The sequence below is a fragment of the Crotalus tigris genome, unplaced genomic scaffold, assembly GCF_016545835.1.
Source record: "Crotalus tigris isolate CLP2741 ecotype Arizona unplaced genomic scaffold, ASM1654583v1 scf7180000018419.1029430, whole genome shotgun sequence".
Classification (NCBI taxonomy): Eukaryota; Metazoa; Chordata; class Lepidosauria; order Squamata; family Viperidae; genus Crotalus; species Crotalus tigris.
The window spans coordinates 282969-301351 of NW_024096993.1; the positions used below are offsets into that span (position 1 = coordinate 282969).

General features: G+C 39.4%; 1 protein-coding gene across 4 annotated transcripts in view; it reads right to left on the reverse strand.

Moving 5' to 3' along the window:
- The window catches only part of PLPPR5 (phospholipid phosphatase related 5), an 80935-nt gene that overhangs the window by 21826 nt on the left and 40726 nt on the right, over positions 1-18383 (reverse strand). For 3 of the 4 annotated variants that reach the window (XM_039352259.1, XM_039352258.1, XM_039352261.1), the window contains exons 2-3: positions 12759-12891; positions 10471-10721 (exon numbers count right to left, since the gene is read on the reverse strand). In XM_039352259.1, the coding sequence (XP_039208193.1) occupies positions 10471-10721; positions 12759-12891 (384 nt within the window). Of the gene's footprint in view, positions 1-10470; positions 10722-12758; positions 12892-13155; positions 13263-18383 lie in introns of those variants that run through there. The other variant, XM_039352260.1, reaches the window with a different exon arrangement.

Below are 18383 nucleotides of genomic sequence, written 5' to 3' on the forward strand. Positions count from 1 at the left end.
CTGGTCTACACCCACTCATTGCCAAGGAGTTTAATGACATACGGCAAGGAAGTGAAATTGAAGGTTGTTCAACATCTGGCAAAAATTCAACAAAAGGGGCTGCACCAGGCAACTACAGGCCAACTCCTCACCAACAATTTTTCAGATTGCTAACTGACATGATAGCTGATGCGGTCCAAAACATCTAGCTGAAAACAAGTCCTTTCCACTTGAGCAGAAAGGAAACTGTCCACACAGCAGAGAAACAAAAGATCAGCTCCGGATTGGCAAAACAATTTTGAAAAATTGTAAGAGAAGGAACTCTAACCTGAATGTAGCTTAGATTGATTACAAGAAGACATCCGACTCCCTGCCGCGTGACTAGATCATCAAGTGCCTAGAAATAACAGGAGTCAGTGGAAATATCGTTAAGTTTTGTGTAAAGATCAATGGCACACTGGAAGACACAGTTGCTGATCAACGGTGATAAGACTGAGAGAGGTTAATATCAAGAGAGAAATCTTTCAAGGAGATTCACTATCACCACTTGATTCCTCTGTCAGTAATACTGAACAAGTCAGGTCATCGCTATCAAACATCAAAAACATCGGTTAGGTCAGACATGTCAAACTCGTAACATCACGTGACATCACGCAATGTATCGGGACAGTTTTGCCACTGCCGGCAATGCGGTGGGAGTGGCTTCCAGATGACGTGTCTGGCCCACAGGCCGGCAGTTTGACACCCCTGGGCTAGGCTATCCTACCTCCTTTACATGGACAATCTGAAGCTATATGGAAAAACATTGTCTGAAATAGAATAGTTCAGCACTGCCCATATATACAGCCAAGATATTGTAATAGAGTTTGGACTGGACATATATGCCACCCTTACCAATAACAGTAGGATGACTGGCAAAAAAAAAAAAAAAGCAAAGGTAGTACGGTAGTAAACAGGGGCCTTGGATCCAATTCCAAAACATCTGGATCAACCACTTGAACACCATCAGCCTTGACAAAATCACCTTCAGTCAATTGCAAAAGCTAATTTATATAAAATAATTGATATTATTAAACAACATCTGCCTATATCAGTGGTTCTCAAACTGTGGGTCGGGACCTCATTTGGGGTCGAACAACCATTTCACGGGGGTCGCCAAACAAAGCAGTCTGCCATTGTTTTCACCTTTTCCTTAGCTGTGCTACTCCCTTTTATTCTATTGGCTTTTGAAAGCCAATAGAATAGACTCTCTTGAATAGAGTCTAATTCTATTGGCTTTCAAAAGCCAATAGGAATTGTCCAGGTTGTCTCTGCCCTGCTGAGCCCGCCAAAAGTCCCATTCTGCAAACAGTGCTGCACCAATTGAGTAGTCCTCGACTTATGACCGGTTGAGTAGTCCTTGACTTATGACAGGTTGGGGGTTGCGGCATTAAAAAGGTTGAGAACCACTGGCCTATATCAAATTCTTGGAAAGGATTTGATGGTTGGACAAAACGGCAAAATCCAATCTAAGTATTTTGCTGACTATGTGACCAACCATAATAAATCAAGAGTTTCAGAAAAGAAGCAAAGCCAGGTTAGGCGTCTACGGGCTCGTGTCCCATCTACTTTACTTCTCTTATGAATCTGCAGGGAATTTGAGGTATCCCTCTGACAGCCTTGCAAAATAGAGTGGAAGCTCAGGCAGAATTCTACTTTATTGTAAAGTTAACAAAATCTTGCAAGTCTGAAAATACATTTCTCCCTCTGCTCCTTTTACAGCCTAAAAAACTAGGGAGGGTCGCCTCTGAGCTGACTAACACATCCACATTCCTATTGTGGGCTAAGTTATCTTTTATCTGATCATTTCCTTGGCTGCATCTCTTCTCCCCTTCTCCCAGTGTTATATCCATGTGACATTACGTCTCTGGACCTCTTGCTTGGTGTGTCTGTCCTCATAATAATGTTACCAGATCTGGGCTACAAAAAAAAAAATAGATATTTGATCATTTCTTGACTGCTCTTTCTTTTTTCAATATTTTTTTTCTTTTGCCACAGGTGTGAACTGATCACTTTCTGAGATTCTTCACTTCCTTTCTCTTTTCCATTTACGCTTTCCACTTTATTTACCCACTTCTTGCTGTAGAAGCAACTGTAAAGTATGCAATGGATATGCGTGTAAAAGGCTAGGTGGGTGGGAAGATGTTTGTTATTGGACAACTAGAACATCTGCAAACCCTCAAATTACCAAACTGCATTGTTGGGATAAGATCATTCAAATTTAAGAGAATGAGGTTGGGATGAAAACCTTGATAAGACACATTAGAGAGGGCGGGAAATTCAAAGGCTGATCTAAGTCAGATTCAATGAGGGCAACATTCATATAGCAATAGCATTTATATACCGCTTCATGGAGCTTTATACACTCTCTGGGCAGTTTATAAGGTAGAAGCATTATTTGCATATTGCCTCCAGCAGTCTGGCTCTTCATTTTACCGACTGTGGAAGGATGGAAGGATGAGTCAATCTTGAGCCCTGTCAGGATCAAACTGAAGGCTGTGGGCAGAGTTTGTCTGCAATACTGTACTTTAACCACTGCGCCACTGTATTTTGTCAGTATTAACTTACTGGGGGGAAAATGAGATTTAGAGTGTTATTTAGTGAACGGTTCCATCTTTTCTAAGAAGTACTTGGTTAAAACAATAGCATAAAGTATGCAACCTCTAGATATCTTGGCCTATAGCTGCCAAGATCTCAACAAACCTGGCCACTGTATTGGACTGACGAAAGAAAACTGGGGTTATCAGGTGAGGAAGGCTAATATAGAATAATAATAAAGTTTCACAAATAGGCAACATCTAAGCTGTTAGGAAAGGCTGATTAGCAGGCGAAAAAAAGTCAGTTACCATAGCAGCAGCCACCCACATTAAGAAGTCACAAAAAAGGGGAGAATCTATTATTAATAAAAACAATATGCTAAGATATTTTAAAACTTTAAGAATTAGAATAGATGCCAGAAACAGTTAAGAAGGACAAAGGCACTCAAAACCTTTCACAATAAACACCTCTCTTCATTTGAAGGCCATATAGGTTTGGGGCAAATATAGACAGAAGCCTGGGCAGGGAAGAGAAAAGGGTATGTATTTATTTTCACCACTATCACACTCATCGTCCAACAGGCTTCCAGTGACTCATCTCATAACAGCTGAGAGATTAGCTAGAGTGAAAATGTTCCTGGCCAAAGACTCGAAATTTTAAGCCTCAGCAGGAGTCCACTGCCAGGTCTCCCAAGCTCATCCAAGAAACAATTCTAGCAAATTCCAGGTTTTCCTAAAACAGCGGTTCTCAACCTATGGGTCGCGACCCCATTTGGGGTCGATCGACCATTTCATGGGGGTCGCCAAGCAAGGCTGTCCGCCATTTTTTCCCCCTTTTCCAGCGGGTGCCTTACCTCCCTTGGGCTGGGCCAGCTGGTGGCCCAGCCGGTGGTCGGCCTACTCCGTCTCTGCCGCTTGCCAGCTATGCCTTGGCCAGCACAGGGGGCAGCACCACGCATGCGCAGCGCTCCTGGGCAGGGAAAGTCCTCGACGTACGACCAGTTGGGTAGTCCTCAACTTACGACCGGTTTAGTCCTCGACTTACGACCGGTTGGGGGTTGCGGCATTAAATAGGTTGAGAACCACTGTCCTAAAAGATTAGGAGACCAGGCATACCCTATCTGCTTCAACTCATATCAATCAACTTTCCTGTTCTCTCCACAGTGTTCCTGGCAGCCTCGGAAAATTTATGACCATATCATTCTTCTCTCCCTGAAGGACTATCAGCTGGTCTCAGTCCAGCTTCCCATAATTTAAACAGGCCATTTTTTGTAAGTTGCAGCACTTTTCCCCTAGAACAGCATTCCACCGGAGATCCAGAAGACCCCACCCTTCTTTGCTTTTCGTAGGGCATTGAAAACCTGGCTTTTTGCCCAGGCATTTGAGTGAGGAAGTTAACCAACTCTGATAGCTAGTATGATTTTGTTTGCTGACCTTGGGACAATTGTTTTAACCCATGTTTAATTTTGTATGTCACCTATAGTTACTATGTGAGATGATCTGCCATGTAAATAGTTTTAATAAAATAAATATGTATCTTTATCCAGCTCTCTAGTAGTCCCACGAAGCCAAATACACATTCTAAAAAAAAAAAAAAACTCACATGAATTAAATAACTATTTGATCATTCCAGTCTTCCTAAACATTAGAAAATATATGACCACAAAAATAACACCCCCCCCAAAAATGCCTGCCACTTTATCCTGTCTCCACCTTCATAAAATTTGGAATAATTAATTTATAAGAAGGGCTAATATTAATAAAGAACGTATGACAAAGTTGCTTTATTAGATCTGACTCATCTTCCATTTTTATGTTTACCTGATGTCAGAAAAGGGGAAATATTTTCACTATAACATTCTTCCTTAAGTAATCAGTAGTAAAGAACTGTCACGGGTAAGGAAAATGAGTTGACAGGATAAAAGCCTTTGTAGCATAGCGGGACTTTAGTTCTATGGGCAGCACCATACAGAAATTAATGCTGTTTATTTAATGACTGCACTGTTCGATATTCTCTTCAATGAAGTAAAAACATTTTGGGAAACAGGGGCCCCCACCTCTTGATGTTCAGGAAGCTATTAAAGACCTGGCTATTCTCCCAAGACTTTGTGACAGGGTGATGCGTTTTTTCTTTCTTTATACATTTGGGTCATGGTTTCTTCTCTATTTTGTTGTACTTTCCTTTCCTTTTTCTTTCCTTTCCCTTTTCAACTGTAAAGCTGCCCGGAGTCACTAATAGTCAGGCAGACTTGAAATGCCAGTAACCTTATCTACATCAGGGGCAGATAGATTTTATTGGACTATAACTCTTACTAGCTCTCACCACTGTCACTGCAAGGGCTGATAGGAGTGTATTTCACCCATTCCTGATTTATATCAAGGTGACAGTTTAATTCGGATAAGATGGAAACACTTAAAGGTGGATATTTTGCTGATCTATGTAAAGAGCTATATAGGTATAAAATAAAGGAACTTACGAAATCTTTCTGGATTCAAAACTATGGTGTGGAAGCAAAACTTTGTTTCATCCATTTTGCTAACACTTCCCATTGAAATTCATAACCAAGAAAGAAATCTATTCCCAGTTATATATGCATTATTTGCATGCTAATAGCATCAGACAGTTTCCACAGCTGGAAACTGTGGATTCCTTGGTGCTCTCTGAGCTTGGTTGTTTTCTTGCAGAGGTCTCCTTACAAGGTAGCATTGTTGTTACCAAGTTTGGTAAATAAACATCCCCAAGAAAACAACCAAACTCAGAGAGCACCAAGAACCCCACAGTTCAACCCTGAGGTACAAATAGTCTCTTCTACCAATAATTGGAAACACTGGTTGATATTCACTTGAGGATACATAGTAAGGTTCACCAATTTTGTGCCAGCTGCACAGACTATTGGTGTGTTTTTAAACTCACCTCAAAATTCTGGAATAAACTTTAGTCAAGGGCCTGTAATACTATCTCCCTACTAACCTGCCATACATTTATTTTATTCACACTGTTATTATTGAATATTTCAGTTATAACGTGACTTATTTTCACTACTTCTTTAAACAAATGTAAATATTATTTATGTTGTGATTGATATGGAATTGTATGTTTTATATTGTAAGCTACCTTGAGATATCAAAAAATGTCTAAGCAATACATTGAATGTGTGTGTGTGTGTGTGTGTGTGTGTGTGTATTACATTTACTTAGCTTTCAATACAGCTCTGTTCTTTAGATTAAGAACAACTGAGCAGGAAGAATCTAGTTGTGTAAAACAAAAATAGAATTATAATAATCTACAATAGAGATTTCAATTTATCTGGGCTAAGGAAGCAATACACTTCTGAAAGTACCTCTTAAAAGACAATTTGTTAAGTTATGTATCTATAGTTTGGGGTTGAGCTGCAACACTAACTGGCATAAGAGGTATAATTACACACATTTTTAACCATCTACTAAGGGTGCTATGTTTGGTATAGTAATTAAGGCGTCATGCTAAAAACTGGGAGACTGTTGAATTCTAGTCCTGCCTTAGGCACAAAGCCTTGGACCATGATGAACTGAGTGAAGTGGCAAACCATGACATGGATACATCACAATGTACAATAAATAGACCTCCAACTTCACAATGCGTTGCAAATTAAGATGGTTTTGTGATGCAAGTAGGGTTGAATATTATCCATTGTTTATGGATATAGGATAGTTATCTTCTTCATATTATAAATATCTCTGTATCAGAGATCCCAAATAATTCTGGTTGCTCTATTGATAAGTATAAAAAGAATTCTAAGACCCAACCATTCTTTCTTTGTTTAAATATTAGAAATTATCTTTAATTTTAATGGGGCATTAGCTGTTGATTTTATTTTATTTCCTGTCTTGAATTATCAAAGAATAGTTTTGTTTTTATTCTCCCTCTCAAGGGGGGGAAAAAGCATTTTATATCTAGATATGAAAAAGCATATGGATCATTCTAAATGTAGTCTGTGTTAACGTCACAGTTACTATGGTATTCCTTCCATTAAATGTTCGGCATATTATTTTTTCTTTAAAGGAATTCAAAACCCTGCAAAATCTACGTGTGTTGTCATGTGTAATTTTCATTTCCCTATATAACTTTTTCTAATAAATGTGTTTTATCTCTACAAAATCCACATCTGTTGTCATGTATAAGTCTCATTTCCCTGTATAACTTTGTCTAATAAATGTGTTTTAATGCATCATTTAATATATGGTGTTTATATGAATCTTTGAACAGAGAGCCATAAAAGCTAGCACATGCTCTTTATTGCTTTTCAATCATGTTTTGATTGTTTATACCATGTAAATGCCAAAGTTGCCATTGCTTTTATATCCTAAGTAATTATGTGTGTATGTGTATGTATATAGATATTGTTATATGCATCTAATTTAACATACAGATCTCTTTCTCTCTCTCTCTCTGGAATTGTTATGTTAACTAATTCACATGTATGATTTTTCAACTTACAAATCTAAATGAAGCATGTGTTAAAACTAATGACATGTAATCATGTTGCTCTGAATATTTAAAACGCCCCCCTGATGTCAACATCAATGTGGTCAAGTCAGCCTGCCAAGGCTGTTTTTCACTCATGCAGAAGAATTAGATGACAACTGGGACTCCACATAAAACATCAGCAGTAAAAAAGGAAAAGACATTGCCTCTTTTTTTTTCTGCTAGCCAAGCGTGAGCATTAAGGGAAGAAAATGCTCTCTGACCGGATAAAACATTTCCCTGCTTATTTTGCAACAAATGCATGTTCTTATCTCTCCTTATGTATTTTGGCCAATTATTTAAATTCGTATGAAAAACTAATTCAAAAACGAAGCCTGGTGCAATGATAAGTAATTTAAGCAAGTTTTTTTGCACGTTGTTACAATAGATTTAATTACATGTGATCCAATGTACTGTACCAAATCCCATTCTTGAAATAAACTGAGCATTTTCTGCTTGCCTCTGGTACACAAAGCACAGACTTAAAATAACAGATACCTGCTATAGGCAACTTATGCTCTAAAACAGGAACAGCTGCATATGTCAAAACTATATAGACTATATCTAGCTGGACTTTCTTGAACAACAGATTTTTTTCTAACGCCAAAGAAATCTAAAACTTTTATTACACATTCTCTCTCTTTCAGCAAATGTTCATGGCCATCAAAAGATTTTTGACTTTATATCTCCAAGGTAAGATTTCCCATTCTGTATTTCTCCAAACTATATGCTCATTGAAACTGAAGTGGGATGAAACATTAGTAAGGAATTTATTACCAACTGTGGATATTTTTATCAGTCTTTACTACCAGTAGTTATATCCTATGATTCTTTAGTTTCCAGAATGTTAGGTATTGAGACAATCTAGATTATTTTACATCTGCAAGGTTGTTACAGCATGGGTTTTCAGATCATATCTTTGGACTTGGACATAATCTTACTCATCCATTATTCTACATATAGTGAATTCAATAATGTAGTTGTTAGTGAAGCATCAAGGGCTGCTCTGTATGAATTCTGACCTGTTCTGTCACACTATCGGTCATTTTGATAGCTTACCAAAGACTCCACAAATCTCTTATAGAACTGCAGCCTTCCTTTCAACCTTGAGAATGCCCAGATAGGTGGTCACAATAAGCTAAGGAGACATCTTCTCCTACTTCCAAGATTGCAAAGAAATCTTCCTGAATTCATTCTAGATTGCCAAGTTAGCCAGCATAGTGGTAAAACAACAACAGTTCTTTACTCCTTTAGAAGGGGGGGGGAATTAAAAGGTTTCCTTACCCACAATGCAACTGCAAGGATAAAGTCACAAGAAAAAGTTTTCTATCTTGTTTAATCAACTGAACGGCCTGATTGCCAAACCACCAAGTCCCGCCATTGACAATAATTTGCTTAGATACCAATGCCAGCCAAAATCATAAACCGCAACTGTTAAAAGTAATAAATAAACAAGTGGCTTAATTAAAGAGGGGTAATCTACCTTTTTGTAGAAATGTAAGAACAAAAGGAAGAACAATGGCAGTTAAGATAGCCTTTAACATTTTAAAACAGTAAGGAGATATGTTAACACATTCAACTGAACTTTCAGTATTTTGTATAGACACACATTATACACATAGCCTTTCATCAGGACTAGATGACCTCCAAGGTACCTTCCAACTTTATTATTATTATTATTACACTCACTTTGTCAGTTCATTGTTCAGCTGATGGACAGGCTGCCTTCTATTTCAGCGGGGAAGCTTCCCTCCCCAACACAACAATATGCAGTCAGGCAGCTTACCATGAAGTTGGGATGACTGCACCGCTATTTGCAACAGGACACAGGGCAATCATAAAGGGCCACACATAATCCATCCATCAAATATTAGAAAGACTCAGTGTCAGTGGCAAGCAACCAGATCCAGACGTGTAGAGTACAAGCTAACTATTTTATTGTATTCTGCTTATAATACAAGAATCTCCTCTGACTATTTGCCTCCTCTTAGAAACAGATAGATAAGGTTCTATAGAGCTTAGCAGTCCTGGGTCTCTTGTGGCTGTGCAACAATTCCAGGCTACTTCCCTGCTTGAGTCATCCTTCTTGCCTAGCTGGCCATTTCCCAACACACAAGATACCAAGATTTATTTTAAGAATGGAGAAATATTCACAGGGGATTCTCCCTTCTCTAAATATCAAGCAGAGGGCTGGATATCAAAATACCCTCTAGCTATGCTTCTTGTCTTGATAATATTAATGTATTTCTGTAGCGGTGCTGTGTAACCCTCTGGAAGGATAACATAAGAACGGTTATGAAAAGCTTTGAAGCCACCTTTGGAAGCTCCTTCACAAAGCAAAAAGGAACTGTTGCATTGCTTCTGAAGGTACCCCTTTCATCTGCTTAATGTAAGGGACAGAGGAAACTGTCAGGGAGAAACAAAGCATCCTCAGTAAGAAGAACATCACCTTGGGGTCCCAGCAGGGTGAGTGACACTGCCTCAATCCAGCCTCAAGCAACAGCATCGCTTCTGTGCCTTGCTGAATCCAACATCGCCTCCCCAATGTGAAGTGCCCCACTGAGACCAACAAAGGCCACTTCGTACCAAGTTAATTATTACACATCATTTGAAGCTGAAACAGCAGGCAGTCCGATCAAAAAGCAGCGTTTAGCCCTTTGATACATTTGAGAAGTGGAACGGTATTGCCCTAATTCTCCCTTCCAAAGAGCACACATTGGAAATTTAAGATTTTAAAAAAAGAAAATTTGATTTTTTTTTTTAAAAAAATGATCATTTGACTCTTAAGATATATGATGTTACCTACGCTATGAATCTAGCGAACGTTAATACCGAAAGAGCCATGCAGGAACTCAAAAGTAAGGTCAGAGATTCTGTGGATGGCCTAAACAAGCCAAGATGCAAACCCTGGAGGAGAGAAATAAATGGCCACAATGTCAATCACATCACATCACATCACAATCTGGAACATTTGTACGCGTAAAACCAATTTGAACTGTTCCCAAGTCAACATGCCTGATATTCCTGTAATGATTTAGGCCAGAGGTCCCCAACATTTTGGGCATCAAGAACTGGTTCCATGGAGGTTTTTCCGCAGACCAGAGGGTTGTGTGGTTTTGTATGCTGCCTGCATCCTGCAGATGGGGCTTTGCTTGTTTGTGCGGACAGTTGCTGGCATGCCACGGCCCGGTACCGGTCCACGGACCGGGGGTTGGGGACCCCTGATGTAGGCCATTCCTTCGTAAGTGACTTATATTATTATCTGATCATTGCTGCAGCTATCAAACGAGAATGAAAGTGGATTTCATACTGCTGCAGTGGTGACTGGGCAATGGCTGTGGGGACATCTACAAGTTGGAGTCACCTGAGGAGAAAGTCAATAACCCGAATACAATTGCCTGATTTACTTACAGTGATGTATGTTGCTGCATATATACTCAGAGCTGCTTCTTTGGAAGGAAAAGTTTTTCGGGCTTTCATGATAAGATCAGGATTTCCAGAGCAAGCCTCTGCACCACTGATGAATTCTGTAAACTGCTGACATCCCAGAGCTGTGTAATTGGGGTTGCAAAGTGCAAGGAAGTGAGGTGCAAGATTCCCAGTTACTACTTGTCCAGCATTTACAAATATGTCTGTTGCAAAAAGTCCAAATGCATAAATGCCTAAAGAAAGGGAAGGAAAAGAAATAATTGATTGGCTATTACAGTGGTGCAATAAAATGAATAATCTGATCAATAATATTAATAAATAAAATATTTTGCATATAAGCTTGGTGAAAGGAATCACTGCTAAGAGAAAATGAAAACAATATAGAACCTTGTCCTGCCTTTGAACATAACAGTGCAGACATGCTAATTTATAATCTTGATTTAATTTTAGGTGTGTTATGTTTGTAACAGATAGAATCATTGCTCCTCTCTCTTGGAGTGCCAGTGAATATTGGGGTGTGTGTGTTTCTTTACTAGTAAATCCTATGAAATGTCTGTGCCCTACTCCTCCTGGGTCATAAAGGACTTTATAGATGGTAACTACTTCTCTGAACTACATCTAGAATCTTATTGGTAGTGAATTCAACTCATGATAATGAAATGTTCTGTTGCCATACTGTGGTATGCATACTCATAATTAATTCCCTTAGCAGCTGCATTCTGGATCAATTGCTGCTTCCAAGTGGTCTTCATTGCTACAGTCCATGTGAGGTCACCAAGTGTGTGTGATTGTCCCGATCCAGATATGGGTGCAACTGGTGTGCTGGATGAATTTGTAAGTTTTATTGCTACATATCTTCTAAGCAGGAGCCGTGAGTTCAAAGACATCCACAAATTGTGCACCAGTCCTAAAAGAGGGAAGTGTAATCTCAACCCATGGAGCTTTTTATTCCTCTTCCCAGGTTCGTACGATCCAAGTTCCTGTAACTACTCAAACTTGCACCTGTACTTCCTTATCCACCCTTGCACAACTTCTAAATACTGGGACAAGTCCTTGACGGAAGGATCTGGTTGGACTGAGATCGAGATGTCATCAATGCATTGGTGAGAGGTGACTCCAAACTGCTTAATACCTCACCTAGCAGCCTTATGCAAATGTTAAATGGGGTGGGGGTGAGAGCATCGAACCCTAAGACACCCCTTATATGAGAGATCTCTCGCTTGATTCTTTTTCCTTGCCAACATTGTCTGGATCCAACTATAAAGAAAGAAGGGGAACCATAGTACTGTGACTCCCACTCATAATTCCCACAAATGGTCCAGAAGGATAATATTAGAAACCACTTAGAGATTAAGGTGAACCAGGATGATTGCACTATACCAGGGGTAGGCAACCTCGGCTCTTTTATGACTATACCATTCTGGTTTCCATCAGGAGTCAATAGCAAATATAGCCAAAGCCTTCTCAATTCTATGTCCTGATTTGAAATCTGACTGGAAAGAGTCTAGATCACGGGTGTCAAACTCGATCATGTCACACGATGTATCATGATATATCTCGAAGTTTTTTGCCTTTGTGGAGCTGGGATGGGCGTGGCCTGCACATGACGCATCCGGCCCATGGGCCACCAGTTTCACACCTCTGCTATAGATGGTTTGTCATCTCCAGAGCCCTCTGTTGCTGCAGCCTGGCCACCTTCTCAACAATGTTCCCCCCCAAAAAGAGAAAGGTAAGAGACTGGATGAAAATGGCCAGGCCTGTCAAATCTAGCAGTCTCTAATTTTAATAAGGTAGAGAATCTACGGACTAATTGCAAACCTTATCTGTCCCCTTTCCTGCATGTACCCTGGCACCAGTAAACAAAATATCAGTCATTTCTGACATATTTAGCCAGTATGCCACAAATGCAATCCAAACCCACTTTTACTTCAACCATGGTCATGCCATTCTATGCAAGCTAGGATCTCTACTCTACGGACCACCTTGCTAATCCACACGTTGTTGCTTGCATCTCAGCAATACAGAAGTACAGTAGATGCAATGAACTGATACAAACTGAGAATGTTGGTTTTTCAATGGCATCATTTGGGGCTACAATCTTATAAACTCAAGAGCAGAGTTTATTATTAAAGGAGTGATGAGAGTTAAGATTATAGTTTTATATGGGAACCTCAAGAACCCAGAGACAATTCAATTGATCAGGAGGTTTCCATAACTGGATTACACATCCTAATGCGTGAAGATTAGAAAACAACACCCTATATTCTTACCAAGGAACCTGACAGTCCTGCGCACCAGTGGGTTTATATAGCAACAGTCTCCAGTTAATATTGTTTTTTCTTGGTTTTCAAAATCCCGTGTGGCCATCTGTAAGCAAAACACTGCAGTTTCTCCAACAATAATCTGGAAACAATAAAAAGAAGAGGAAGCATTAGATTCCATACATACAAAGCAACACTACACTAAAGATACATTTAAATCCATTCAGACAAGCTCTAGTAATGAGATACTGGATTATAAATTATTTTCTGGGCCTTCTTTCTCAAATGGAGTTTTATGGAATCCTAGTATTCATGATAGATTCTGACTGCAAAAAAAGTTTGAACTTTGCACATTGCATAATGCCAGTACTGGAAGCGATGGAAATTTTTACATATCATCACTCACCTGATAGCTTACTGCTTTGCTCTTGTAAATATTGTAACAAGGATTTTGTAGATTAGAAATGAATTGCATAGATAATCCTTACTTAGTGGCTGCAATGTTCAATGAGCATTTAAAATTATGACTGTGCTTTAAAAAAAAAGTAACTTTACAACCACTGGCTACATTTACAACCTTTGCCACATCCCTCACTCACACAATTGCCTTTATGGTCAATATGGGTTCTCCTATGCCTGACTTGTTATTTTTCTTTTTTGTGCCCCTTGCAGAGTGGAGAAATTGGAGAGAAAGGGATTATAAGAAAGTAAGCAGGCGCACAACGGGGAATACACATTGGAAGGAATACGGTGGCATCAGCAGCCCCCCTCTATATTGATAGAGCCAAGTGCACTATGCAAACAGCCTGATGTATTCCCCATTGTGTGCTTGTTTACTGTCATGTAATCCTATCCCCTCCAATTAATGTCAACACAAAGATTAATTCTCTTCTTGCTAATTATCTCAGCACAGGGATAGCCATTCCAAAGGGCATGAGAGTGGGGGAAAGGAAAGCACAGTCACAGTCATGTGATTCCCCACTTAGCAATGGTTTCAATTAGTGACTGAGTTGATCTTAGTTATGACTGCTAAATGAGGACTGTTCATAATTTTTCATCCCCCCCCCCCAGTTGATCAGTGATCCTCAGAAGATGAAGAGGACCAAAAGAAGAAAATTGGGAGTAAAACTATGCAATGGTTCAATTCCACTGAGGAGTTTTAGAACATGGTGGTGCAGATTAGCAGCTGCACTTTTTCCTTGGATCACTCAGCTGTTGCAGGAAGGCTTCTGCTGCAGCTAACTGATTGTAGAAAAAGATACAGCTGCTTCAGTAAGTCACTGCCGGATCTGTTTTCATGCTGGTGTATATTCTGGAGCAGGGGTATCAAACTGCCAGCCTGCGGGCCAGATGCGTTATGCTGAGACCAGCAATGGAAAAAAAGTCACGATACATCACAACATGTCACGTGACGTTGCAAGTTTGACGCCCCTGTTCTGGAGCATCTCTTTTGAGTCAAATGTGAAGCACTGCAACAACCCAATGGGTTTATCTAGAGTGCAGAGAAGGCATCAGACCCCACCACCCACAACTTTAACCACTGTGGCTAAAGCCACGGTCTCATTGTCCAGTCCACCTTGGATAACAGCCCACCTTGCACTTTCCTTATGCAACAACCCACCTTGAACTTTCCTTTGAACTCTTTAGTAGCCTGCTCTTGATTATCTAGTCTGGCTGTGAAACATCCTTGAATCCTTGCCCCTGCCTTCTCCCATTGAACGTCCCCTTGAACTCAAACTATATTTACACTTATGCCCATGTCTGCTGGGTTTAGGAGTCTCAAACTGTTAAATAACCAACTCCAGCTGGGATGGTGGAAAAGGTTCAGTTAAGTACTGCTGATATTTCTTGCTTTCAGTAAGGAGGAGCAACACCAAGAAAGCAAATATAGCCTACATATGTTCTGGGGGGGGGGATCAAGAATTTTATATAAGGGCATATAAAGAAAGCAAAGGTATCCTGCATAAGCTATAGGGGAAAAAAATCAAGAATTTTATAAGAGGGCAATGCCTTTATTACATTAGAACTCCAAAGTACTTCAGGAGGGAAGACGGTAAACAAAACTAGTAAAACAAAATAGTAAATACATGGGCAAGAGAGGAAAAAAGCAACCACCACCGAAGCCATCAAGTCTTCATTTAATTATGCTCTTAAAAATTAATGTGGAAAAATATCATTAGGTTCCATTTGTTGGTGAGATCGTTTTTGAATGTCGCCCAGCATCTATCCCTGTTTTAAAGTGAAGAGGATGAGAAAAGAACTATGTGGGAATAGAGAAAAGGATGTGGATTGAACTGTTCTTGGCTAATGGCACTTCACAAATGTCATGACAGACTGGAGATGTCGGCGCAGAGTACAATTAATGAGAGCATCATTCACCATGGATGTGTTACAGAAGATGATATCAAGGTTGACTCAGCCTTCCATCTTTCCAAGGTCAGTAAAATGAGGACCTAGATTGGGGGGGGGCAATAGGCTGACTCTGTAAACCGCTTAGAGAGGGCTGTAAAGCACTGTGAAGTGGTATATAAGTCTTACTGCTATTGCTATCATTGGCAAAAACCTATGTTGGGGTCCATCATAACCATTGTACCATTATCACTGAGAGAAGTAATTGGAGCTGGTATTGTAACTAGTGCTAGAAAACTACTGGAATAAAAAAAGAAAAGAATAACATTCCCCTATTTTTGAAACCATATAACTGATCTGTTTCATAGAACTTTATTCATCACGTGCCAATGTAATTATGTTTTAGACCAGTGGTTCTTAACCTTTTTGAATGAATCGCCCCCTTGAGCCAATGAGGAAGTTGTCATCGCCCCCCTCTCAATTACAACATAAGAAATAATTCTTCAATTGATGCAAAAACTTTTTTTGTTATATGGACATATAATATGACACATAATTTATTTCCAGTCTTTTTCCCATATCTCAACTGTGTGAAAAATTTTGGCGCCACCCGTCACTTTATTCCCAAACTTCGTGATACATGTATTTCATTATTATCTTATTTATTCAAGACACTTAAATGTAATGACCACTGAAAACAAAATTCAATTGCAAGAAAGTGAAATGCCCGAAAAGAAAAACAGTAACATTTAATGATTGAATTACAAGTGAAATTTAAGACGCAAAAAGAAATATAAAAAGGGCATAAGAACAAACCGCAATGCGCATGAAGATAAGTGATGCGTATTCACATATGTACGGCGTTCCGTACTGAAGCTAGCTAGAGGAACATTTGAAAACACAATTCAATCCACTAATATTGAGCGATCTGATGTTTTTGTACGACAGATATACAGCGATTCACTGTACGAAAAAGTCTCAAAAGTGTCCCCAAAACGTCTCACTCCATTGCCCCCATATCGCCCCCTTTTTGTTCCTTTGCCCCCGCATCGCCCCTTTTCATTCCATCGCCCGGCTGAAAAATGAAATCGCCCCCTGGGGGGCAATATCACCCAGGTTAAGAACGACTGTTTTAGACCATCAGACATTTGTAGAGAAATTTGAGAACTGTAAGTTAGATGTAGTTTAAGATTTTTTATAGCATGTTAGTATAATGGGCATAATGCAACATTGAGCATGATGAAAATAGAAGAATGTGGCAATAAAACTTAATAGAGTAATACAGGCAAATGAATAAAAGCAATAAAATATGCACCACACTGTATTTACAAATGAAAGCCTTTTTTAAAAAAAAAAAACCTAGCAGCTTAAAGAGATTTATAAAGAAAATTATTCTAAGGATACAGACAATGGCAGTAAAGTATTTTTCAACCAGATGCCCTCTGGATAGATTGGCAGTAGTGATGGAAGTATACAAGTTATAATCCAACAGATTCAGAAGGAATCTGTTTCAGGAACGTTGGGTTTCTGGGCTGCATGTAGGCCACTGAGCAGTTTTATGTGGCCCGCTGATTTTTTTTTTTTTTTTTTTTTAAAGTAATAAATTCACAACCACTCCAAAAGACAGGCTACCTGATGCCCCCAAGCTTCATATCTATCACCAGGCTCCAGTGCTGCCTTTTCTCCACTAGTCAAAGAGCAGCTGATCACCATATTGCTTTTTCAGCCTGTGACGATTTTTAATTTATCAATATGACCCCTTTGCCTCTGTGCAGGCTTAGCCTATTTATAGAGGCCTTTATATTGCTTTTATATTCAAAGCATAGATACAACACGGGGTTCTCAAAAATCTAAACAGTTTTTAAATCTGTATTTTTCCTTCACTTTTCAGGTTTGAAAAGATTGGTTGATTTGTTTTTTAAAAAATTCTGAATTAGATTCGGGTCATTTCTGCCTGTGCATGCATGCATGCATGCCTCCTTTGCTTCGCTAGCTGTTCCAACAGAAGCCTTCCCTGTGTTTACACATAATGTGCAGAGAACTGTAGCAAACTTTTGAAGCAGCTGTGCCAAGCCTTCCAGACAACACAGCTGCCTTGACATTCAGAGGAAAAGCCATTTATTCAAGCCTGCCTGTTTTGAAAAAGACTAATAGATCATCACATATGTAAAACATCTTTACATTTATTGCAAGGTGCTATAAGCTGCCCAGAAAGGACTTTGAACCTTGAGGCAATTATATACTTCTAAGTAAGCCAAGCTATTTAAAACTAATACATGTATATATACACACAAATAAAAATAAAGAAATGGGGTGATATATGTTTCATTGACAGCATAATTTTTTTAAATATTCTAATTCAGAATCCCAGTTATAGCCAGAAAAAAATATATAGAAATAAATCCTCAGAATTCCTGACTAGTACAGACTGTCTAACCCCAATAATTTGAAAGAATTATATCCAAAACTCTTTTATGAGAATAGGACTCAAACAAGGTATATAACTGGAATTTGATCTAGAAGGAAAAATAAACAGAATGATTTGACAGTAACAAGTTGTTTGCAAGTCCTGGGTTTTCATCAAGAACAACTGATGTGTTATTTATTAAGTGATATTTTGACTGAACCTTTCGCTTTACTATAGAGGTAAACGTTTCTTCCATCAATACCACTCTGATAAACAACACCTTCAATTGTTGTTGTTGTTAATTGTGAAGCCATGTCCGACCCATCGCGACCCCATGGACAACATTCCTCCAGCTCTTCCTGTCCTCTACCATCTTCTGGAGTCCATTTAAGTTCATACCTACTGCTTCAGTGACTCCATACAGCCATCTCATTCTCTGTCGTCCCATTCTTCTATTGCCCTCAATCTTTCCCAGCATTAGGCCCTTCTCCAGTGAATCCTTCCTTCTCATTAGGTGGCCAAATTACTTGAGTTTCAACTTCAGGATCTGGCCTTCTAAAGAGCAGTCGGGGTTGATCTCTTCTAGGAGTGACCGGTTTGAACGCCTTGCAGTCCAAGGGACTCGCAGGAGTCTTCTCCAGCACCATAGTTCAAAGGCCTCAATTCTTTGGCGCTCAGCCTTTCTTATGGTCCAACTTTCACAGCCATACATTGCAACTGGGAAAACCATGGCCTGGACTATACGCACTTTTGTTGGCAGGGTGATGTCTCTGCTTTTTAGTATGCTGTCTAGATTTGCCATAGCTTTCCTCCCCAGGAGCAAGCGTCTTTTAATTTCTTGGCTGCAGTCCCCATCTGAGGTGATCTTGGAGCCCAGA